The sequence below is a fragment of the Tinamus guttatus genome, unplaced genomic scaffold, assembly GCF_059628265.1.
Source record: "Tinamus guttatus ecotype Peru unplaced genomic scaffold, ASM5962826v1 Tinamus_guttatus_pri_ptg000445l, whole genome shotgun sequence".
Taxonomy (NCBI): domain Eukaryota; kingdom Metazoa; phylum Chordata; class Aves; order Tinamiformes; family Tinamidae; genus Tinamus; species Tinamus guttatus.
The window spans coordinates 286,824-311,366 of record NW_028288979.1 but is presented as its reverse complement, the minus strand read 5'-3'; the positions used below and the strand labels follow the sequence as shown (position 1 = coordinate 311,366).

The window sequence follows — 24,543 nt, the reverse complement described above, 5'->3', positions numbered from 1 at the left end:
TAGGTTTAAAAGCAAGTTGAAATTCTGCTGCATTTCCTTCAACTGTTCAATCTCCACTTTCAAAGCAGCCACCTCTCTCTAAGCATTTGTCTTTTCATCCATCACTCTTCTCAGTTAAACCAATGTCTCCATTTTCTCACATTTATAATTCTAGCTACTGACTTCTGGCACTTCATTTTCCTGTTGCTCTTCAACTTTCTACATTCCTCTTTTATCTAATCTGTTGTTCAGTCCTGGAATACTTTTGTGTGTATAATCATAGGTTCTTTCTAAACTTTGATATTTAGCTCTTGTTTTATGTTTTTCACATTCCTCTTGAGCAACTAAACTCTTCAAGTTTATTCAGCTTCCACAGTCTTTATGTTCTTATAGTGAATATTCTAGTTTTATCTCTTTTATCCCTTTTTCAGTTACAGTCCAGTCTGATTTCTCCTCAGTCGCAATTTCTAATCCTGATGGTCATCTTTATTCTGCTGTTCTATATTCTGTAGTGTGTATTCTTTAATTTTAGATGTCTGACATCTGTTATGTGGGATTGACACCTTGTGAGGATCTAAAACTCACTTAGCAATGATAGAAGACATGCCTCCAAACCACAAGGAGCCTTTTATTTTGGAATATATTTTAACATTATTTCCTCTTTTCTTCACTTTAGAAAAGATTTTTATTTTTGTTTTTAATATAAATGTGTTGGTAATGGGAAGGTGTGTTTACAACCAACACATTTTCATGGCACAAAGGAAGAGGCAAAAAACTTGGGGGGACACGTGAAGGGAAAATCAGTGAAAATTGTAAAACCATCTTCTTTCTGGAAGATGGAGTCTCCTGAGACAACACTTACAGCTGTCTATCAGTTGTAGTTGTCTTTGCTGGGTGATAATTCTGAAATATTTTAGGATTATAAAATATAATTCTATACATTATATAAACAGATTTTATTATATAAATCATGACCAATTTTCGCACCATGGAGGAGCAGAGTCCGTGCCTACCAACCATCCTGGAAGTGGCAACTGTGTATCACCCCAAGCAAGCTTTCGTAATGCCAAAACTTCAGTTAGGCCCTAGTTTTTCTCTCAGTTCCTGCTTTCAAACAATTCTTCCACACTTTGGTAAAATAAGTGCTTTCATGAACATTTTGCATCTATTAACAGACAATCTGATGCAATAGGAAATAGAGCAAATCATCTGCTTCAGATGCTCAGAGAGAATTTTAACTATAATAATAGTAATATTTATTCCCTAAGGAAGAAAAACAGCATAGAAATAGCATGCACAGTGTATTGCTGATATTTTTAGAGTAGCAAGAGCTGAGAGTTGAAGCCTTTCAAAATCATTTCCATTTAGAAAGAAATTAGTTGCTCAGGATAAGGATATTTTCCTATTGCTCTTCATTTATTTATGAACTGTGCAGAATCACAGGCAAACTACAGACTTGCTGTTGACTATTCACACTGGTTTTATCTCAGCTCTAGAGTTTGATCTGTTTTTCCCTGCAGTCTTTTCCAGGCTACATGAATTTGTCGCACAGCCCTGAGCCTCAGCCTCCTCCCTGCCCACTGCTGCTTGCACTAGAGGTGGGCACCTGTTCAGTTCAGCACAGTCTCCCTTCCCTGATGGCCAGGCCATTAACACATTAGTTTTTATTTTTCATTTCTCTCAACTTTAAGTGATCTCTGGCTTTCAACCAGGGTTGTGCCTTTCTTTTTTCTCTCATTGGTGTCAGGATGATACTGTGCTGAACTGCAGAGCTTGGTACTTTGCTGCCAAGTTGCTCATTGTGGTGGGACTCCCAGAGAGGTAAGTGAGCACTTAATGTGGCAATAATTGCAGAATATGCCTGTCTGTGTTCCCTGGATGCCCCTAATAACATGCACTTTTTTCTCTTCCTAGACCCACTCCACTTTTTTTCCCTCCTTTTGCATTATAAGGTTGTTTTTGTTCTACATCTTATCTCACTCTTTCACTACCTATCTACAGTGCAGTCCAAATCCTCCGCTGATTTAGCTCTGATGGCTTAACTAGGCTAACACAGACCTCCTGCCCCAACACTGTATTCAACAAAATGAATTTTCTTATCCTTCATTTCACTGTCTGATGACATAGGTCAAACTGATAGGAGCCCTTGTCTTTGGTAGCAATACCAGAAAACACACAAAGTATATACACAGCTTTATACACAGCTTTTGATAGGTATGTCAAAAGGAGATATTCTTTTTCATTTTTTCTTTTTCTTTTTTTTTTTCAAATTCTGTAGTCAAAGCCAGGATTCAGATTTTCTAGCATTCATGACTTTCAGTTTCAATGTTATTTCTGTAATATCTCAGTATAGAGATACCTTTTCCTTAACCTTCTCTCTGTGTCTTTACAGGGACAATATCTATAATGAAACTAAAACTAGTGAAGTCTGGGAGCCACAAAGTTGCCATCCTCTCTTCATCTTTCAGTGAGATGTCTCTTTCTCTAGCTTAGGATTCTGTAGACTTTACATTTGCTTTTTTTTCTCTGCATTTTCTTTTTTTTTTTTTTTACTGTAGATTTCCCACGTGGTATTCATTATATGTTGTATAATGTCATTCAGACTTAACTTAGTGAAGTATCCTGTTCCATGCTGTCTCTTTTCTATCAGGATATAGCATAAGTGTTCTGGCACTGTAACACAGTTAGCAATCGTATTTTACAGCCATCATGAATCCCTTAAGAGCTCCTTAAGTTATTATATCCTGAGCTCCCCCAGCATACCTTCTTTTAGACCAAAATTCCTGCCTGATATGCTATCCCTGTGTCATACACTGACATAATAAAATTCAGGAAGAAGGAAAGGAGAAACATGAACACACTTGCCCAGGTCATGAACTGTCACATAGCAAGATGATGTATACAGCTTTCTACAAGAATGCATTGAAGTATCCATTTTTTTCTAAGTCAGTCATTCTGACCTGTAGGAAATGTCCATGTTTATTTTCCTTGCTTGGCTTTCTGTCTTTTTGTGTAATAAATGTTATTTTCTTTATTTTTATATATTAACTTTAGGGAATCATAGGATCATAGAATCATCGAATCATAGAATGCTTAAGGTTGGAAGGGACCTCTAGAGGTCATCTAGTCCAATCCACCTGCACACGCAGGGTCACCTAGAGCACGTGGCACAGGACTGTGTCCAAGCAGGTTTTGAAGATCTCCAGAGAAGGAGACTCCATAACCTCTCTTGACAACCTGTTCCAGTGCTCTGCCACTCACTGTTAAGAAATTTTTCCTTAAGTTCCTGTGGAACTTTTGGTGTTTCAGTTTGTGGCCATTACCTCTAGTTCTGTCGGTGGCCACCACTGAAAAGAGACCAGCACCATCCTCTTCACTGCCTCCCTTGAGGTACTTATAGACACTGATCAGGTCCCCTCTCAGCCTTCTCTTCTCCAGGCTGAACAGGCCCAGCTCCCTCAGCCTCTCCTCATAGGGCAGATGTTCCAGGCCCCTGATCATCCTTGTGGCCCTGCGCTGGACTCTCTCCAGCAGCTCCACATCCCTCTTGTACTGTGGAGCCCAGAACTGGACACAATACTCCAGATGCAGCCTCACCAGGGCTGAGTAGAGGGGCAGGATCACCTCCCTCGACCTGCTGGAGACGCTCTTCTTAATGCACCCCAGGATCCCATTGGCCTTCTTGGCCACGAGGGCACACTGCTGCCTCATGGTCAACTTGTCGTCCACCATGACACCCAGGTCTTTCTCTGCAGAGCTGCCCTCCAGAAGGTCGCTCCCCAGCCTGTACTGGTGTCTGGGGTTATTCCTCCCCAGGTGCAGAACCTTGTACTTGGCCTTGTTGAATTTCATGAGGTTTTTCACCGCCCAGTGGTCCAGTCTGTTCAGGTCCCTCTGGATGGCAGCGCAGCCCTCTGGAGTATCAGCTACAACTCCCAGTTTCTTATTATCAGCAAACTTGCTGAGGAAGCACTCTGTGCCTTCATCCAGGTCATTGATGAATACATTGAACAGGACTGGACCAAGGACTGACCCCTGGGGGACCCCACTAGCCACAGGCCTCCAACTAGACTCTGCACCACTGATCACCACCCTCTGAGCTCTGCCATCCAGCCAATTCCTAATCCACTTCACTGTGCACTCATGTATCCCACACTTCCGGAGCTTGCCCAGGAGGATGTTGTGAGGGACGGTGTCAAAAGCCTTGGTGAAGTCGAGATAGACGATATCCACCGCTCTCCCCTCATCTATCCAGCTGGTCATTCCATCATAAAAGGCTATCAGGTTAGTCAAGCAAGATTTCCCCTTGGTGAATCCATGCTGACTACTCTTGAGCACCTTCTTGTCCTCCATGTGCCTGGAGACAACGGCCAGGATGAGCCGTTCCATCACTTTTCCAGGGACGGAGGTGAGGCTGACTGGCCTGTAGTTGCCTGGGTCCTCCTTCTTGCCTTTTTTGAAGCCTGGCGTGACATTGGCCTTCTTCCAGTCTTCCGGCATCTCCCCCATTCTCCAGGATCTTTCAAAGATGATGGAGAGCGGCTTAGCTATGACCTCTGCCAGCTCCCGCAGCACTCTGGGGTGCATCCCATCAGGGCCCATGGATTTGCGGGTATCGAGTTTCCTTAGGTGCTCTCTGACCCAATCTTCCTCTACCCAGGGCGAGTCTTCTCCTCCCCTGGCTTCTTCTCTTGTCCCTAGGGCCTGGGGCCCTAGGGAAGATAACGTAAATATGATGTTTTTATAATGATCATGGATTCTACTGCTCACTGTGATGCATCAGAATAATGAGTATGGACAGAACTCAAATTAGTTCACAACTGATTAATCTCATTATTTCTACCCAGTCTTCATCATACCCTAAATGCGTCTCCTTAATTTTAGATCACTCTTGTTTCAAAGGTTTCCTGATTTTTTGCTTAACTTACGCTTGATAGTTTTTCCTTTTTTCTTTTTTCTTTTTTTTAATTGACATCATGCTGACATTGTTTACCTTCGGTTTTGTGGCTTAGTTTATACAGTAGGAATAAACTAAATTCACTAGTCACTAATGAATAGCAGTTTGCTGTATTGCAGTGTTACAGTGATACAGAGTGTGTTCTGAAATAAGGATTTCTGTGCACATAACTGAGAATCACTGTTTTTTGGGACACTTTTGCTACTTTATTCATTCAGAGAGGATGTGCTGGGGAAAAGAAGGTAAACTTTCACTTCCAGTCCTGCAAATTCAAAGGCTGATGTTTTTCACTGAGCAATAGTAAACATCATCATTCCAAGTAGCTCAAGTAACAATGACAGAAGCCTGAGCTGAGGACATATAATCCAAATTGTCTTCTTAAAGGCACTAATTGATCCACTCTTCTGTCCAAGAGTGGTACTTGTGTAATGTAACTCTAGAAAGTTGCAGGGCTGGGGGCAGGGGGGAGGTATTTAGCTAAGGTCCGAAGTCTGAATTTTAGAGCTTGTTACTACAGCATCTACTATTGTTGACTAATATTTCTTACTTTAAAATTAAGGAATTAATGTAATTGTTCAAAGTTTCTGAATATCTCTGTGAAACGAGTGAGCTATGTAGATACCCTACTTTCCTCTCCAGTCAGGCACTTCTAGTTTCTTAGTATACCACAGCTTGACATCCTTATTTTGTTATCCCATTAAGTGTTTTTCCACAAATTCTTCTTGTTTGTTTGGAGTCCCAGAACTTTGCAAGGCTTCCCTGAATCCTTCACTCCTCTGGTACTTCTCTTGACACTGCTGGAGACCTTCTTGCCTTTGATCTGGCAACTTCTGTGTTTAGGAGATCCTATTTGCTGTCTTGTGATCTCATATCCAAGATGCTGATAGTAAAGGTTTCCTGTGCGACCTCCAAAAGCACCACTGGCTTGCTGCTTCATGTCAGCTGCTAAAGATTCAATTTAAGTTTTGCCAGGACACACATTATTGAAACCAACTTGCTTATTTGTGTTCCCATTGCATCAGTATTTCTGTATACATAAAAATATACCTATAGTCCTAGACATAGACCAGCTATAGTAGGACCATTTCATTGCTTTGATGGAGCCTTTTAAGTGGGCATAATATTCTTCCCCTAAATAGAAAATGGTCCAACACACAACAGTGTTAGTGATGGGCAGTCTCTGGTGCCCACTCTTACCCATGCAGAGCTTTATTTCAAGGGGTTTGGTTTACTGTCCTGCTCCAGCCACAGCAAGAGGCATCCCCAGGTAGCACTGGCCCAACGTGATACATTGCCTGTTGCCTTTGCTAGCCCTAAATACATTCTGTCCATAGAGATAGCTGTTTTTTCTTCAGTTTCTCTAAGGCAATCTGAACTCTCTTTGGCTCTTTTTAATGTCCCATTATTAAAAGAAAAAAAAAAAAAAAAAGGAAGAATAAAAGTTCTCTGAAAAGAAACAGCTTTCACCAACTTTTTATACGCTCCCTTTTCTTTGTATTATATTCTCTCATGGCTTGCTGAATAATCTAAAGTAGTTCAGCTCTTCTCTACACGTGGCATCAGATAAAACTGCCTGTCAGAATCACCAGCAATTTCTTCTTCATGTTGTTGAAAAGTAAAATAAAAAATCTGGATAAAACAACGCTGTGGTCAGCAGTCTATAAATTTGGAAATCATCATTCACAGAAGAGAAATTAGAGATAACCCTGATGATGATTTTAACAAGATGACAGGTGAAACTATATCTTAAGGAAATAGATCAAATTAGAAAGAAATCTATTTTTTGCACATTTCTTTCTTCTCTTTCATTTTAATCACATAAATTAATTGCTTTGGAAAGGAAATTTTTGCTGAGATTAGGAATAATGCCCTTTCTGCTTCTACTTTCATTACAATGAAAATAATTTGACCTCAAGTAAAATAATGTTGTCAGATAACTTATTATTCATCCTTATTACTTCATGTAGGATTGGTACATTTTTTTCTTCAATAAATAATCTTGTTTTAGTTCAGTTGCTCACAATAGCAAATACCTTCTTCTAATTAGTTAATTAAAAAAGAGGTTTTCAGAGCTCCTTATCTTTCTAGTTTTGTTATCCCATCTGTGCATGTCTTGAAAGGAGCTAAGAGATGTATAATGCTAATTAATTTTGTACCACACAAGAGCTGTTAAGCCAGGTATTCAAATCCTTTTCCCAAATCAAATGCATTCTGAAGCTTAACATTATTACTGCTAATGAGTAATTTAATTTACTTTAATTAAACTATATTTAATTCAGTTACATGAAGGCACTCTAGTAGTCTTTGAAAATACATAAGATAATAATATTCCTGGATTTAAGGAAAATATTGTGTTACAGATATTGTTCATTACATTGTAGAATCACAGAGGGATAATGGTTTCTAGGATCCTCCATGAGCTTCTGTAAAAGATCACAATTAAAAACAAACCACAGAGCAAACAATGAAGGGTAAAATTAATATATAAAATACGATTTCTGATTGAACAAGAAAACCTAGATGACACTTAAGCTTACAGCTACAAAAATATCAATTAAAAAAAAGTAATTTTTGAAAGGAATAAATTAGGTGTAGACAGAAAAAGGAATCAACCCCAAACTTATCTGTCAAAATCTGCATGTGTCCCTCAAAGTTTTACACAAGCTATTCATAACAGAAGTAACAGAGGCAGATATTTCTGTTACTAATTTTCACCGCACGTAGTGCATACATGCTCATATTAAAGGTCTATACATATGCATGGGAAAAATGTAAACTCATTCTTCATGCTTACTGAAAGCCTGAACATTTTATTTGTTAAAGCAAATAAAACTCAATGCACTTGTGAGCTGTTGCAGCTTGGAGCGGGTCAGGAATGCCAGACAGCAACTTCATAGAAGTTGGAACTGACTTCGTTTATTAGCTTACATGCAGTACATTTATATGATTCTAGCAGTTAGTGATGTAATTACACAGGCTCCTAATTGGTAGACAATGATCTAACTAAAAGACCCTTACAGCCCCCCTTACTTGTTTAGCTCATCCTTTTAGTTCAACAGCTCTTTTATTCCCCCTGACCTTGGTCTACTTCCTTATCTCCCAGTTAGCAGTCCCTTTGTTCTTTCACTGAAACCTGAAAGCCCGGATTGAGCAGGCCTGCTGGACAGCCACATCCGCAGCTCTCTAACCATTCCTCTATAATTCCCCCTTTTTCTTTAGATTAGGTGACCCCGGGAAGCAAGCCAGCCTTGAGGTGTCAGATTCGGATTGCGTGAAAAATCAGTTAACAAACGTGACATTAAAGCGCACAAACAGGTCCAAGCAATCATTAAGCCAACTACAAGCAACAGTCCCCATAGTAACAACATTAGCAGCGATTTCACCAACGATTTTATCCATCCCCCAATTCCTAACCAGTCCGTTAGTCCGTCTAGACCAAAAAATCCCACATCCTTTGTTACTTTCTCCGTATGCTTGATCAAGTTGTGGAGTTGTCGATGTATCGCTGCCGAGTGATCTTGCAAGTCCATGCAGCATATTCCGTCGAAGTCCTGACACCCATGTCCGTGAGCAAGAAGCAGGAAATCAATAGCGGCACAGTTTTGCAGCTCTGCATGTTGTACCTGAGACAAATCATACGACAATTCACTAAGCACAGTACTGGTTGCATTCGCTTGTTTCAAGGCCTAGCAGGCAAGGCGCTCAATATCTCGGTGTGCCCGCGCGGCTGATACCCCGGGGACGAAGAAGGACGCTGCTACAACCTCCCAAGTGCTCCAGAGATCAACACTATCCTCACGTTCTGAGCTAAGAGATTTCGCTGCTCTTTTTGATCGCCTTAACAGGGTCTTGCTGTTCCCCGGAGGGCTGCGTGGCCAAATCATATTAAGGCGACCAAATGTGCAAGGCCCACCCATAGGCTGGGATGGAATGCCAGCCCAAGCTCGGTTCCCACATATCAAAAACCACCCAGTGGGAAGCTTCCTAGGCCGGATAGTTCCCGTATTGTGGGTAACATTTTCGTTACACCATTCCTTTTCCCCTCTTGCCTCCTCAAAGGTTTTTGCATACTCATCTTTGAGACCTTCCAGTTCAACCTCGTATCTACTGTTCTCATTTTCCATTTTCTTCAGTCTGTTTCTCTCACCTTCTAGTTGAGCCTGGAGACGAGCATTTTCTTGCCTTAAAAGACTATTCTGGGATTCAGTAGAAGACATCTGAACTTTAGTAGAAAGAAGTTCTTCTGTTGCAGCCCATTCTCTTTTGGCAGCTGCTGCCAAAAGGGCTTGAGATTCACCAAGTCTGTCAGAAAGATTCTTTTCCAATTTTTCCCACGAGGAGGTTTGCGCTCCCAGCGTGGCTTGCAAATTTTCCATCTGCCGGAGCAGTGGCCGTGTAGCAGATGTAACACTTTGACTCAGTTCTTGGTTCCGACTCTCCTCTTCTTGCAGTCTCTGTTGTAGTTCACTGATTTCCTGCCGTAAGTAGTCCTCTCTTCTTGCTGCCTGTTCTGCACGTTGCAGCGCTAGCCGCAGGTCTGCCACCTGAATCGCCAAAGCTTCTTGTTGCTGCCGTGCCTCATCCTGGGCCTTCTCCAAAGCTAAACCAAGTTCTTCCTTTGCCTTCATTTCCCGACTTAGGGCTGCCTCTTGTGCCTCACTGTCCTTTGTGGCATTAGCTTTATGAAGATCTGCAAGTTCCTTGTAAGCACTGTCAAGTGCTGCCTGGACACTTCTGTTCCTTTCTTCAAGATCTTCTACCTCTGCCTGGAGCTTATTAAGATCCTTTTCTTGTCGCTCTACAACACTGTTCAGTTGTTTAATACTGTCTCGATGCTGGTTCTCAAGATCCTCTTTGCCATCAAGTACCTGTTTTAAATGCTGCAATTCCTCTTCCAGTTCCTTAATCTTTTTGTTCTGTTTTGTGTTAGTATTTTCTCTCTCTTTCTCCTTTGCTCTTAGTTTCTTAATAATGTTGGAATTGTGCAGCTGCTGTTTAGAAAGCTTTTCTCCTTCTTCCATTAATCCTTTCATTTGCTCATCTTTTTCTTTCAGTAATTCAGCTGTTTCATTACAATTAAGTCTAGTAGCCAATTCTTCTTTAACATTCCAATTCTTCTTTAACATTCTTTACTTCCTTTTTAGCTGCATCCCTTTCTTTGCATGCAAGCTGGAGTTTCTTTTCAGCATCTGCTATTCGCTGAGTGAACTCCTCTTTAAGGGATGAAATGCTATTGCTCTCTTCCTTCATTCTAAGGATTTCATCTTTAAGGTTATCATAAGCTTCCTCCAGCCGTGCCTTTTCTTTACTAGCACTCAATAACTGTGTTTCCCACTTCTCTAGTTTAGCATGGGTGTTATTCTGGCATCGAGGACACCAAACTCGCCCTTCACTACAGTTTTTTCGGATATGACCCCTCCTTCCACACCTAAAGCACTTAGGGCCATTCGCGTTTTCCCTCTTTCCTTGGTTTCCTCTCAGGCCCACCAAAGGCTGTAGCGCAGCGGCTAAGACATGAAATGCTTGGGCTTGCTGCGCCGCTGAATCAAGCAATGCCTGCTCTACCTGAGCCCCTAAAAATGCTCCTGGGTTTCCCACACCTCGACGGGTAAGTTCTTCAAGCATCTCCTCGAGCGAAACCCCTTGTGGCAAAGTGACCAGAACATCCCTGGTGCGCTTATTAGCATTCTCAACCACTAAGGATTGAGCCATAAGTTTCCTTGTTTTCTCATCTAGCGTATCCATTTCCTCCAAGGCCTTAAGCAAGCGGTCAACGAATTCGCCAAAGGACTCGTTCATACCCTGCTTAATTCCCACAAAGGAAGGGCCTTTCTTCTCCTCAGGTAAGGACATAAAGTTCGATAGGGCAGTTTGCGTCACCAGCCTTAACAAGATGGCTGGAAATCGCATTTGCACGTCAATACTGCCATACGGCCCCTGACCCAGCACCGTTTCAACCCGTAATCCCTCCAGCGGATCTCCCTGAGGCCGAGGTATGGCACATTCACGCGCTGCGTGGGCCGCCCACTGTCTTTCCCACAGTAGCAACTGACCACGTGTCAAAATCAATTTTGCAATCTGTTGACAATCACTAGGGAGAAGCAAATCACTATTAAAGATATAGGATAACATCTGTCTGGATGGCTCACCTTTGACCCCCCAATGCGCCACCGTATCCCGTACCTGGCTCATAATTTTCCAGTCAAACGGATCCCACTTGCCCGCTCCCCACCCTTGGCCATCTGGCTTAAAGGTCACCGGGCACGCCACCCTCATGGCCGGCTCCCATTGACCCTCCAAAATTGCATCTCTAATAACACCGGACCAACGAGAGGAGACCTACGGACCCGACCCCCCACCGGAGGATCCAGACCACCCCTCGCATGTTTTTGGCCCAGCTGCCTGGACTCGATCAAGGGCCCTGGGGGCCTCCCGGGACAGTCGATCAGAGGGTCGGTCCTGGCACCGTTCCGGCGGCTGCTCCTGTGGCCTGTTCCCAGCTGTCCACGCCGGGGGCGGTGGCGCCATAGGCTGTACTGGCGACTCGGGAGTCGGAGCTGATCCAGCAGATGCAGGTTCCAGCAGAGGCGGCGGCGGCTCTGACAGGCGATGGGATTGTGACGGTCCTCCTCCGGTAACGCTGTCAAGCAGCTCCCTTGCGGAGCTCTTTGGGGTAGCATTAGCCCCTCGGCCAGGTGCGGCTCGCGCCGCAAGGGAGACCTCGGGGGGCGGTTCCTCCCCTTGCAGCATCTGCGTTGCCGCTGCTGCCATCTTCTTTTCAGCCTGCATGGCCTTTAGTTGATTCATCACTTCATGCCAGGTATGACCCAACTTTTTGGCAGTTTTGCTGCCCTCCAGAGTGGCTTCCCATAGTGAGTCCCCTATCTCACGCCACTCCGTCACGCTGAAAACAAGCTGCGGCTCTTTTAAGTGGCCCTTCTCTCTCGTCTACTTAATCAGCTCATACAGCTTCTTCGTGCTCACTCCTGCCTCCCTTTTTACTAATAAGTCCAGCAGCAGTTGCACAGCACCTTCTCGCTCCATGCGTACGTACACCGGGGTTCCTGCTTCTAGCCCGACCCAAACGCTGTCTATCTGTGCGTGCGATCATGGCCGGCTTACCCGCTCCGGTCCACCTTCTTGGTCGGATCACTCGGCTGCACTCGTACCTCTCGCTCGGGTCCCTGTTCGGGTGCCACTTGTTGCAGCTTGGAGCGGGTCAGGAATGCCAGACAGCAACTTCATAGAAGCTGGAACTGACTTTGTTTATTAGCTTACATGCAGTACATTTATATGATTCTAGCAGTTAGTGATGTAATTACACAGGCTCCTAATTGGTAGACAATGATCTAACTAAGACCCTTACAGCCCCCCTTACTTGTTTAGCTCATCCTTTTAGTTCAACAGCTCTTTTATTCCCCCTGACCTTGGTCTACTTCCTTATCTCCCAGTTAGCAGTCCCTTTGTTCTTTCACTGAAACCTGAAAGCCCGGATTGAGCAGGCCTGCTGGACAGCCACGTCCGTGGCTCTCTAACCATTCCTCTATAGTGAGCAGTGTGCCATGATTCGGATGCTTTGCTTGGGGCACGTAGCCCCAGCCCCGTGTCCCCCATGTATTAAGCTGTTTACTCTGTCCAGTCAAAGAATCCTCAAGGACAGGTGATGCTCCATCTTGAGTGCTGTGAAAAAAGACCAAGTCAGGGCTTCACTGTGTGCTCAGTACCAAATCCCCCTTTCCTGGCGGAGCTTTTTTCTTTATATCTCCCATTCTCTTTCCTTTTTTGTTTAGCCTTATTCCTGAACAGCCTTCTTTTTATCCTCCCTTTTCTTCCCTTCACCTGTATTCTGTTATAGCCTTTCCTTTATTCCTGGCAGAACATCACTTTTTCCCATGTTTTTCATGTTAATTTTTATTATTCTACTGACTTTCCTCTTATTTTATTCTTATAATCCTTTGTGCCTTTCTCCTCTGTCTTTTCCACTCTCTACCTCTAATTCTGCTCAATTTCCTTTTGCTGTAATTTTTATATCAGTTTCACTCATAAAACTATACATAGATACAGAATTCATATACAGTACAATAATTTTAGGGTTTGATATTGTGTCTCAAACAGTTTAACTTCAAAAAAAATTTTGAAGTAAGTAAGTAAGACTGTTTATGGGATATTGATTACAAAGAGACTCAGACTTTAAAAAGGTAAAGTGATCAAGTTGGGATTGCACCAAGCCTCTGCTCTTAATGTAAAAAAAAAACAGACTGAAGTACAGAAGAGGAAGGTCCTTACCCTAAACTTTCTTTATTAAAGAAAATTAACTAATTACTTAAAACATAAAAATGATGCAGATGTGTACTTAAAAATATATCATATAGTTGAGGAAAAATAATGATGGCTATGGCTATGGCTAGTTCAGCTATACTGAAATTTTGTCTTCACTTCCTAGAAGCTTGTTTTAAAAAAAAAAGTGACAAATGATGTAAGTTGGTTCATAGATGTACAAAAGAGTGTTTAAGAATGTAAGGAAAAACATCTAAATATTTATAGCTTGTTCAAGCATGTGAAGTTTAGAAGATGATGTATCTAGAAATATTTAATAAATAGCAGTGTCAGACAGAAAGAGCAACTTAAAATTCAGTGAAATGTGTATAATTATTGACAGACAAGAACCAGAAAGAAATACAAATGGCCATAAAGAAAAAATGAAGATAAAAGATGAGGGTGTCCCAGAGGTTACTGTCATGTCAAGCTGTGTTTTATATATTTAAGATAATAATTTATTTATTTGAAATACAGTAATTATTCTCCTTTGGTTACATCCTTCATTTTTGTAGTCACTATAATTGAATTAATTTATCATTCAATTACATAGGGTCAGATTCTAGATTAGGCCTCTACAGGTGAGTATAGGGAAATAAAGACAAAGTATATATGCAGCATAACATAGTGAACAACAGCAGTGTCTGCATTCAGGGAAACACAGACTATTTCCTACTCTCCCTGTTTTGTGGTGACATCAAAATGCGTGATACCCCTTTTGCCCATGCATCAGCAGGGCATAAAGGGGACTTCCCAAGGCCTCAGCCATGCTTAACGGCCGAGCGTGGCACTGAACTAACTCGACTACAGTTGGAGCGGCCGAGAGAGCAGCCCCGTTCCTTAACACCCACTCTTGGGAACTGCCTGCTCTGAAAGCTAAAAACTAGCTGCCTACATAACAAAAAAAAAAAAAAAAAAGAGAGAGAGAAAATAGAATGGTGCAGCCCCGTGATTCACCTGACAACACTGAAATTTTGTAGTGGTAATACAAGAAAATCGATCACCTTCTGAATTTGAGACTCTAGCACTCAGTGACACTTCAAAACTTTCCATTTGTTTATTCCTCTTCAACAAATAGCAAGAAAGCAAGAGATTCTTTTTTTTATTATTTCTGTGAAGAGGAAGAATAATTTATACAATTTGGTCCATTCTGAGATTAATCAGGAAAATAAGGAAAAACTGAAAATAACTCCCAATGCCTTTGTTGTTTTTTTTTTAAATCGTTATGGAGACACTTAAAATATATGAAACATATTCCCAATTATATTCAGCACAGTATAAGCTGTTAGGAACCATTTTCTGGAGCTGAAAGAGATTCCTATTTGTGGGAAACTGAGAAACCGTGAGAAACTGTGGGAAGCTGTGGGAAGGATGAAAGTTAGGAGTGAGAAACTGTGAAAGTTAGGAATAACAGATTAGCAGATAGAGAAACCTAAAACACAGGCTGGACGTGCCAGTCTCTGGTTGGTTATCTACTGGCCGGTAGCAGGATTGGACCCAGATAGCCATAGAGTCAAGGAATAGGCTGGAGGCAGGGGGAGGGAGCACGTGGACAGCGCGTGGACAGTGTATGCTCACATACTCGGAGAATATATAAGTTTGGTCTGATGCTCAATAAAATGGCTTCTGGTCCTAAACCTTAAGCCCCTGCTCCTTCCGATGACTCCCACACCTATTGAGGAAGATTTCATTAAAATAATTTAAATCCTTATGATGAAAACATCCTTTGAGAAGTGCATAAATCATTTTAATGCTAATTCTGGCCACAAAGTACTAAATATACATTAGCATTTGTACAAATATTATATAAGGAAACAGGTATTGAGATGCTAATCTTAATTTATTTCAAGATAATTCTTTGTTTGAAATATCTGTGCTTGTGTTTGTGTTCACATATTTCTTCATTTAAAAGAACATGAAGCCTGAAACTCTGATTTTGAAAGATGACAATCTGGGTTCCATGAAATAAATGTGAACTTTGTAGGTCACACTGAAGGCAACTGCACACCATTTAAATCTCAGATACGGGGTTGAAAATATAGTGTGATATTAAAGTGAATATTCAACAGGCTTCCACAATTTTCCGTAAGTTCTAACAGTTCTGCCGTCACTGTTTATATGGTCATGAACCATGATACAGAAATTGATCCAGTTAAAAATAATAAATAAATAAACAAACAAACAAATAAATAAATGTATATACATAAAGCCAGGAAGACTTTACATTGTTATTGCCAGTGAGGGCCTATGATACAAAACCACTGTCTCAAACTATGGTTTCAAAAGGTAGCCCATGGACATACAGCTTCTTCAAAAGCCTCACCAGCTTCCTTGTGCCCAGATGTCTTACGAATCATCATGCCATGACTACTTTTTACATAGCATCCAAGAGAGAATTGTTGTCACTTTATTTTTCTAGTTTGAAAAAGCATATATGTTTGTATATGTGTATAAATGTACATATATATGTATATATACTATACAGTGCTATACATATACTGTAGTACTTCATTTGCATAAAGGGCACAGGGCATGGACAACACAGAGCAGTCAAATTTCAGCATAATCCTTATGTGTAGCTACTGGACAGGTGCCGAGTACCTCTGAGATGGACTGACAGGCACAGATCAACATTCCAGATAAGGCCATATTATAGAGCTGAATAATATTCTAACACTCGCTATAAATCTTTTCCACCCTACAAACATTCACACGTTTTATACATGCTTAATTCGTCGAGTGGCTGTATTGTGCAGCAGGCTCATTGCACCGGTCACCCAAATGCTGCTCACAGAGCTCTCATTCAGTTACTTGCAGTACAAGATAAACAGCGTGCATGACTGTGTCAGATGGTCCATATACAGGCAGAATATGTCACATATTAACAGCTCTGAAGATTTTCTGCCATTGAGCTGTTCAGAGTGCATGAAGTTGAAGGGAAGCACAGGTATCTGTGTTATGGATGGAGTTGTTTTCGCTTGAAGGACTATATATACAGGTGCCAATCTTGGGGTTGATCTGAAGCTACATTAGATTGCAGCAGATGGGCAGACAGCTAAACAGATGAGATTAGGATCACATTTATAGGTGGTCCTGATGGTTCACATTTGCCAACCCTGTCCATGGCATGACTAAAGTGCACTTACAGCATCCTTCTGTTAATGCCTCCTTTTTTGTTCTCCATTGAATGCACATTCCAGTGATCCCTAAAATATCTGCATGATTGCTGGAATAACAGGATTCTGACCATTATGTAACTAAATCTCCTCTCCTCACTGATACTCAAGACAGAAAATTCTTGTGCAGCATTATCAGTGGTAATACAATGCAGGAGCTTGTATAAATAATGCAGATTTTCTGCATGTTTTGAGCGATGCATGAATTTTCCGCACATCATCATGCAGGAACCTGGCTATTGGTGTGAGAGCATGGACAGGGCAGCTGGGACTGCCCCTGTGAAGCTCCTTTAGGAGGAAGCCCCAATGCTGTTTCATTTCCGTTTTGGTCCTGAGCCTTCCCAGTATACAATGCGATTTATACCTATATTGATGTAAAAGATTTTTCTGGTAAATCTGTAGGGCGAGGATAATAAATCAAGAGTTCTGTTGTAGCGTAGTCCCATATATTTCAATGGAAGAAATAACTCTTTTTAAAATTCAGAATGAATTATTAAACACCAAGAGAAAAAACCTCTATTTCAATTCATTATTCACATTTTGTTCCAAGCATTACAGCAATTTACAATACTTAATCTTCATACAGAAATGTGTTTTTTCATGCTCCCTTACCTGGCAAATGAAGTCTCAATCTCTTTCCTACCCAAATGTAGTTTTGATTTCATATTCAGTACAGAAGTTTGAAGCACACTGAAAAGTTAACAAGACAAAAACAATATTTGAAATTAACGGAGATTGCTGCCTTCGTTTCATAATTGCCACAGCTTTATCTTTTCTTTTTTTCCCATGCGGTGACATCGCATGATTCAGACTTACCATTTCTAGGTAATCCTGTCTTCAGACAGTGCTGAGGGTTTCAGTCACTGTGCACTCAGGGTCCAAGTTCCCAAGGACATTAAATCTATGGAAAATGTTAGATGGAAACACTTTGCCTAAAACTAGAGAGGCATGAAATGAACAAATAAAATCTCACTGTTGCATACCTTTGCAGCTCAACAAAGGAAACTTAAACAGAGAGATTCCAGACTGCAATGAAACTTACTAAAAACATGCAGTTTCAGAGAAGAGAAAAAGTAGATTTGCACAATTATTCAATTATGTGTGAATCAGAATTTCAACAATTACTTCTAAAAGTCATAAAATGAAAGTTTTTTAACTGTGAAAATTTTTTCACATTTGTATATATTCTTATTTAGTCAAGATAAAATTGTATTGATGGCTGAATTTAAATGTTTTAATCTAAGCAGTTAAAATGAAGCAAAAGTGTTAGGTGGCTAATAATACTGGACTAGTAGATTTAAATTTGTGAATTTAATGTTTCAAATTAGATTTAGTAGAGATAACCAAACTGTTATTTCATTTCATACGTTCGCTATATAGAGTAATGCTTTTACCAAAATTATCTTCACACAACAGAGCAGAATTCACTACTGGTACTAAAATGACACTCATGTTTTCCAAACTCTTTTCTATAATTATTAGACCTTGATAGCCTCAATTAGGCTCAAGGGATCCCTTAAGTTCACAATGGTCTGTAAAAATGCTTAACTCTGAAGGCAACTGGGAGCACTTTGATCATGAATAGTATTTTTCATCTCAAGTGAGGAAAGAACTGATATAAACAGTGAAGCCACATAGGTCACTTTTGAATTTCATAACCAACCTTTATCATTTTTAAAGCCCATCTTTGAAATTACTGGAGAAAAGGAGAAACCCAAAATGTGCATTGAAAAATATGCAGTTTTCATTGTTTACTGATAGGCCCGTGATAGTTTTAAGAATGTTATATTGAATATGAAGCCATTTCTCTACAAACCACCTTTTAATACAGATTTTGTTCTGCTGGCCAAACACATGCATTCCTTTTAGGATGTTTACATGTACATTTATATGACCTGAAGGAAGTGATTCATTATCCATAAAATTAGTATATTATAATTAATATAATAATTAATATTACTATATAATATATAGTAATTTGATTTGGATTAACCCAAATACATGTATGCATGTAGCAAAAGAAGAAAGAATGCACAGCTATAATATTTGAAGTAAATGAACATTATTACACAGGCATGTGTATACAGAGATTATGTTTAAATTACACAATTCAGCATTCAGATTACCTCCAATTCTTGTAATTGCCTTAAGTGCCTATTTGTACAAATCTAAAGGTGTATACAACTGTCTTGTTATTTAAGTTTCCATTCTGCTTTCTATAAATATATTTCTACTATACTCCGAGTACATAATTGCTATGTAGGCTTGATTTTTGATATTACTTTTGTGTTACACAGATAGATTTTTTTTTTCTATTTATACCCTTCTCAAAGCTTTTTCTTAAGTCGTGTTATGTCTCCTCTTCTGTTGTCATGACTTACTGGCAAAAATAGGAAACAACAAGTTGCTCATTGACATTGGTGCTAAATCCATACTCTCATAATTTATTAACCACAGGCTAGATTTATCTGTGAAGACCTAAAATTATTGCTTGAGATATTCTGTCTCTTTCTTTTTACACTCACCCTTCATGCACAAAAGAAAGTTCCACTTTTCTCAGTGGTACTACACAAAAGAAAAACAAAAAGGAACAGTCTCTTTTTACTACTTAGATTTTCATGGTTTACAGCACACCAGATTGTGTCCTGATAGATCAAAAACTGAAGAAGATAAAAAAGTTATTCAGGGAGTGAGAACCACCAAAATGTTCCAATTCCTTGTGTAGGCTTCCCAGTTTCCTGGTGTCTAAGTAAGTGCTTTGTTACTCATTGAACTTACAGGTGCAACACTGCCAATTTATGTAGCCTGAAGCTTTTTATAAGATCTTCCTCCACCTCCTCAACCAAATGTAACTGCATGTATACCAAGGAGGGCTCTATTATCTGTTCTTTGATACTTACAGTGTGAATATAAACTGGAACAAGTAATATATATTTCAGGTAAGTATAGGTATGCTAACTCTAGTATCAAGAAATAATCACAAGCCTGTTTAATACTTCTGGTTCACATGAGTGAACCTGTGAACCATCCTTTCAGATGCAGTTCAGAATCATTATTTTCTCATTTGTACAACTTAAGGGCCTCAAGAATTAATGTATTGGATGTATCACATATTATTTCTGAGAAGCAATCATATTGTCTGGACAAATACCCTTTTTTACAATTTCTTTAGCCTCATGCTTAAGCAAAAATGAATGTTTCAGTGAAAAAGCAGTCAAACTAATGTCCATTGCCTTGGTCCCAGAATGTGCAGGCAACTAACTTAATCAACAAGCATCATTTTATCATAACCTGGCTTGGACTACTGTGCTCTTTCTGGAGAGCCTTCATCCTTGCTGTTATGTCCTAAGCTTTTTGTTTCTGTACTTGAGGGTGGCATCCTCAAAGTTATTGTAAGCAAGCCAGGTGGCAGAGTGTGCAAGTGCCCCAGCCTTAGTACATCTGTCCTAACAGCTCAGACTCAAATGAGGCACACCAGACTGTTGACTTCTCAAAAGAATCATAGGTAAGAAAACCTGCCTTTTTGACTGAAGACTATCAATATTTTGAGCACTTTTTTTTTTTTAATGAAAGGAATGCCACAATCATAAGTAAATTATACTCCAAATGTTCTTTCTCTCAGAATATTCCAGTTTCAAACTTTGTGTCCCTTTGATATCTGTTATCCCAGCAGTCTGTGGCATTCAAAAAGATGGGGTCACCAGGAGGGCTGGGACATGAGAAAAGCCAAGGACATTCACTCTTCAAAGGCAGTGCCCTAATGGAGAGTCCTGGAGGACAGGGCTATGTCATGACACAGTACATTGGCTACAAAGCAAGGCTCCCGACAAGGGGAAAATGTATATATAGCTGGCACATGGGGGATGTCTGCAGGGCAAAGAGCTAGGTTCATCTGTGAGAAGCAGGAGTAGCATACGGAGTTGCCCAAGATGCTAGATTTCTGTTTGGGTTGGAGGCAACAGTGGAGGCAATGAGTCATAAATTGAGGTTGGTTTAGACTAGGCTCGAAAAGTGAGTTATTGTGATAAAAATAGAGATCTAGCTCCAGGCAGCTCACACCTTGGATTGCGCTTACTGGAGATGCAGTGTTCATTTTTTTGTCTGAGGTACTAAACAGTATTAATGTTACAGCTGTGAGAAGTAACCATGGTTAGCATGTTGTATGAGCTCCCCATAATGAAGGCTCAGTTCCTATTTCCTGTAACCTTATTTCCAGGTCTGGTGATCATGGCAACAGTGTAATTAGAGGGGCAGGATAAGCTTTCTGCATTACCAAAAGGGAAGCCTTTGCTTAAGAACATGATCTTCCTGCATGTATTCAGGTGCTGGTCTTTCCTCCTTTAAAATTTTGTTCATTTTGCCAAAAAATCAGAACAGCTTTCCCTGCAATTAGAGTGCAAGGGATACTGTTTGTGCTTTTGAAGGGTCACAGCTATGCTGCAGCTCTGCAGTTAACTCTGAGACCTTTCTCTGGGATACTGAGATAACGCCTGACTTTCCGGCTGGCTGATCTCATTGCCTTGGAATTAGGATCATGTCCTGCTGTGAGGCTCAGTGAGTATAACCAGTGGCGGGACTCAAAGCTGATCCTATAGGGAGTTAGCAGCAAGGCAATCAGCGTCACTTTAAAATATTGAACTGTCCCCATGCCCCTCTAAGAGCATATCGCCAGCGCTATGCCTCACACCAGCAGGACTCCCCTGCCTCCTTGTCCTCCTTTGGACCAGGGCATATTGATCATACAAGAAAGAATTACAGTGAAATCATCTAATCATCCAGTGTAAACACTGGCATATTACCTGCAATATGAGAAAAGTAACACCAAGTAAGAGATTAAAACTGTGAGGAAGAGAGTGAGCATCATGACCTGAGTCTTCAGTTAATGAGACAATAAATTCCTGATTGCTAGAAACCCAATACTCTCTATTAAAAGGATCATTCTAATGGACAGTATACAAATCAGTAGAAAAACTGGAGTATTCCAGGAGTGCTCAGAATAGCTTGAGTTTCTCAAGTCTGCAGTGCCCAAGAACTAGATTTGCAAAATCTTGATACCAAAGGGTTCGATCACTTTACAAAAATTATACCCCACAGCCGTATTCTGGATTGTTTAACCTAACATTTTCTTCAAATATGTAGGGTTTTAATGCTAGGGAGAAAATGGGTGGTGAATAATCCTAGGTATTTCTAAAAAGCCAAGTGAAGATAAAGATCACAGGTTTCAGTTTACAGAGATTCTGTGTTTCCAATGCCATATGCAAATAGGGATAGTGAAGGAGAATACGAGTTCAGCATGAGGTCATACAACTGCTTCATACCCCAGGCCACAAGTCTAAAAATAGAATTTTATTTCCTTAATAGCCATGCATATCACAAATGGTTATGATTTAGCAGGCAGAGTTATTTCACAGTCAGTAGGAAGACCTGGCCTTGTTCACTGTGCAGGTGAAGCTGCTTCTATTATTTTCCTAATTTTTCAATGGCTTCTGCCTTCTCTCTCAACATCCAGCTCTACCAGATGTCTTCTGAGTGACCTGAAAGGCACGTTTGTCCTTCTTTTCTCCCCAGTAACTGTCAGGAATGATGTAAAAAAAAAAAAAGATTAAGACAACTCCCAGCTCCTATACAAATATCTGAGGCATGCACAGAGGGTGTGACGTGATACAAACTTTTCTTTCCATAAATAACAATGCATATGGTCCAGAATATGCAAAGCAATATATTTGACGGAGCTTGATTTTTGAAATATTCATAGCCTTTTCAAATAGAACCTAATTTTCTTCAGAATATATATAAAAATCTCTGAAAAGCTACCTCTTTTCTTAGTGCTAGAAGAGTTCTAAGAAATAAAGTCTGAAGATTTTACACTTTTAATACAGTAGAGGAAATGTGGATTTTGATTCATTTACACAGTCTTTAACTGTGGTGCTCCAGCAGCTGCATTACATCTTCTGTTGTCCTTCAACATACTTATGCAATGTCTAACTTAGCCACCTATAGAAGTTTAGGTAAACACAAACAGACAAACAAACAAAAAACCCCATCCTTTTAGCTTTTTGTGCTACATAGAATAATCCAAATGGGCAAAATCTCATACTGGGACTTTCCTTCTCTCTATGATGGTATTTCTAAGAATTCCTATCAAATCTTCTGAAGTTCCATTTTTAACACCGATTATTATTCTTGGGCAAGTCACACCAAAGTTACTGAAGTATCCTTAAGCATAATAGTACTTTATTAGGAGGCAAGGAGTGATTTTTATTCCTGCCCTGTATGTGCACAGTTCCCAGAACAATTAATGCTTTGTTTTTATGTTGTCCTTAAGGACTGCTGCATTAATACTGCTATTAATAACAACAACAACAATAATAATATGCAGATAGTAGTAATACAGAATTTTTATTCTTCCAAGCACTTTCCTGTAAGTAACTGTTCATAAATATTCAATATTACTTCTTTTTTATTGTTATATAAATATTCCTGTAAATAAAAGGCTGTACGTTGACATTGAGAAACTGATTCACAGAGAACTCCTCTAATTTTTTTTTCCTGTTGTTGCTCTGAAGTGCTGCTGTTTGTTTGAAATCATTTCTTTAGATATGTCCATCTATTTTGTGAGTGCTTATCCAAGGTGTTGACATGGTATCACCCAGTAATCCACCAGCTTATTGTCAAATTCCCCCAAAACCCCTCAATGATCTGGTGCAGCGACAATTTGAAGGTCATCCTAATTGCTGAAAGTCGGTCTCCTGCCGCATGGTTCAGAGCTGCTGCTGCTGCTTCTTTGCGCACAGGGGGAACGGCGCTATGCTGCAGCCGGCTCCAGTCAGGAGCTAACTTGTGAATAATCAAGAAATTATGCACAAGTTAATTTGTGTGAGGATAGCCTCAGCTGCAGTAATCATGAGCTGGTTGAGTTTAGGATCCAACGAGGAGGAAGCAGGGCTGTAAGTAGCCTTGCAACCATGGACTTCAGGAGGGCCAACTTTGGCCTCTTCAGAAACCTCCTCGGAAGAATCCCATGGGCTAGGGCTCTAGAAGGAAGGGAGGCCCAAGAGACCTGGTCAGTATTCAAGGAGCACTTCCTCCACGCTCAGGAGCGGTGTGTCCCTTTGGGTAAGAAGTCAGGCAGAGGGGGCAGGAGGCCTGCGTGGATGAGCAAGGAACTGCTGGCAAAACTCAAACAGAAGAAGGCATTATACAGAAAGTGGAAAAAAGAACAGCAACAGGCTCCTTGGGAGGAATATAGGAATGTTGTCAGGGAATGCAGGGATGTGACAAGGAAAGCTAAGGCACAATTAGAATTAAATCTGGCAAAGGATGTTAAAAATAACAAGAAGAGCTTCTTCAAATATATCAATGGCTAAAGGAAGATTAGGGAAAACATGGGCCCGCTGATAAATGGCGTGGGTGCCCTAGTTATGAAAGACACAGAAAAAGCAGAGTTGCTGAATGCCTTCTTTGCTTCGGTGTTTAGCAAGGGCAGCCCTCTGGAATCCCAGACCCTAGAAACCAGGGAAGGTGCCTGGAGAGAGGAAGACTTGCCCTGGGTAGAGGAAGATTGGGTCAGAAAGCACCTAGGGAAACTTGATGTCCACAAATCCATGGGACCTGATGGGATGCACCCGAGAGTACTGCGGGAGCTGGTGGATGTTATTGCTAAGCCGCTCTCCATCATCTCCAAAAGGTCCTGGAGAATGGGGGAGGTGCCAGAAGACTGGAAGAAAGCCAATGTCACGCCAGGCTTCAAAAAAGGCAAGAAGGAGGACCCAGGCAACTACAGGCCAGTCAGCCTCACCTCCATCCCTGAAAAAGCCATGGAGCAGCTCATCTTGACTGTTGTCTCCAAACATGTGGAGGATAAGAAGGTGCTCAAGAGTAGTCAGCATGGATTCACCAAGGGGAAATCATGCTTAACTAACCTGATAGCCTTCTATGATAGAATGACCAGCTGGGTAGATGAGGGGAGAGCAGTGGACGTCATATATCTGGATTTTAGCAAGGCTTTTGACACAGTCCCTCACAGCGTCCTCCTGGGCAAGCTCCGGAAGTGTGGATTAGACGAGTGGACGCTTGTTGCCGTTCTAACAGCGCAGCGACCCGGTTCAAAACCAC

General features: G+C 40.9%; 1 protein-coding gene across 1 annotated transcript; it reads right to left on the bottom strand.

Moving 5' to 3' along the window:
- Positions 1-8,622: 8,622 nt before the first annotated feature.
- Positions 8,623-11,212, bottom strand: LOC148593160 (uncharacterized). The gene is given in 2 exon segments (XM_088531991.1): positions 8,623-10,062; positions 10,064-11,212. Coding segments are annotated over 2 exon segments (2,589 nt in total).
- Positions 11,213-24,543: the final 13,331 nt, after the last annotated feature.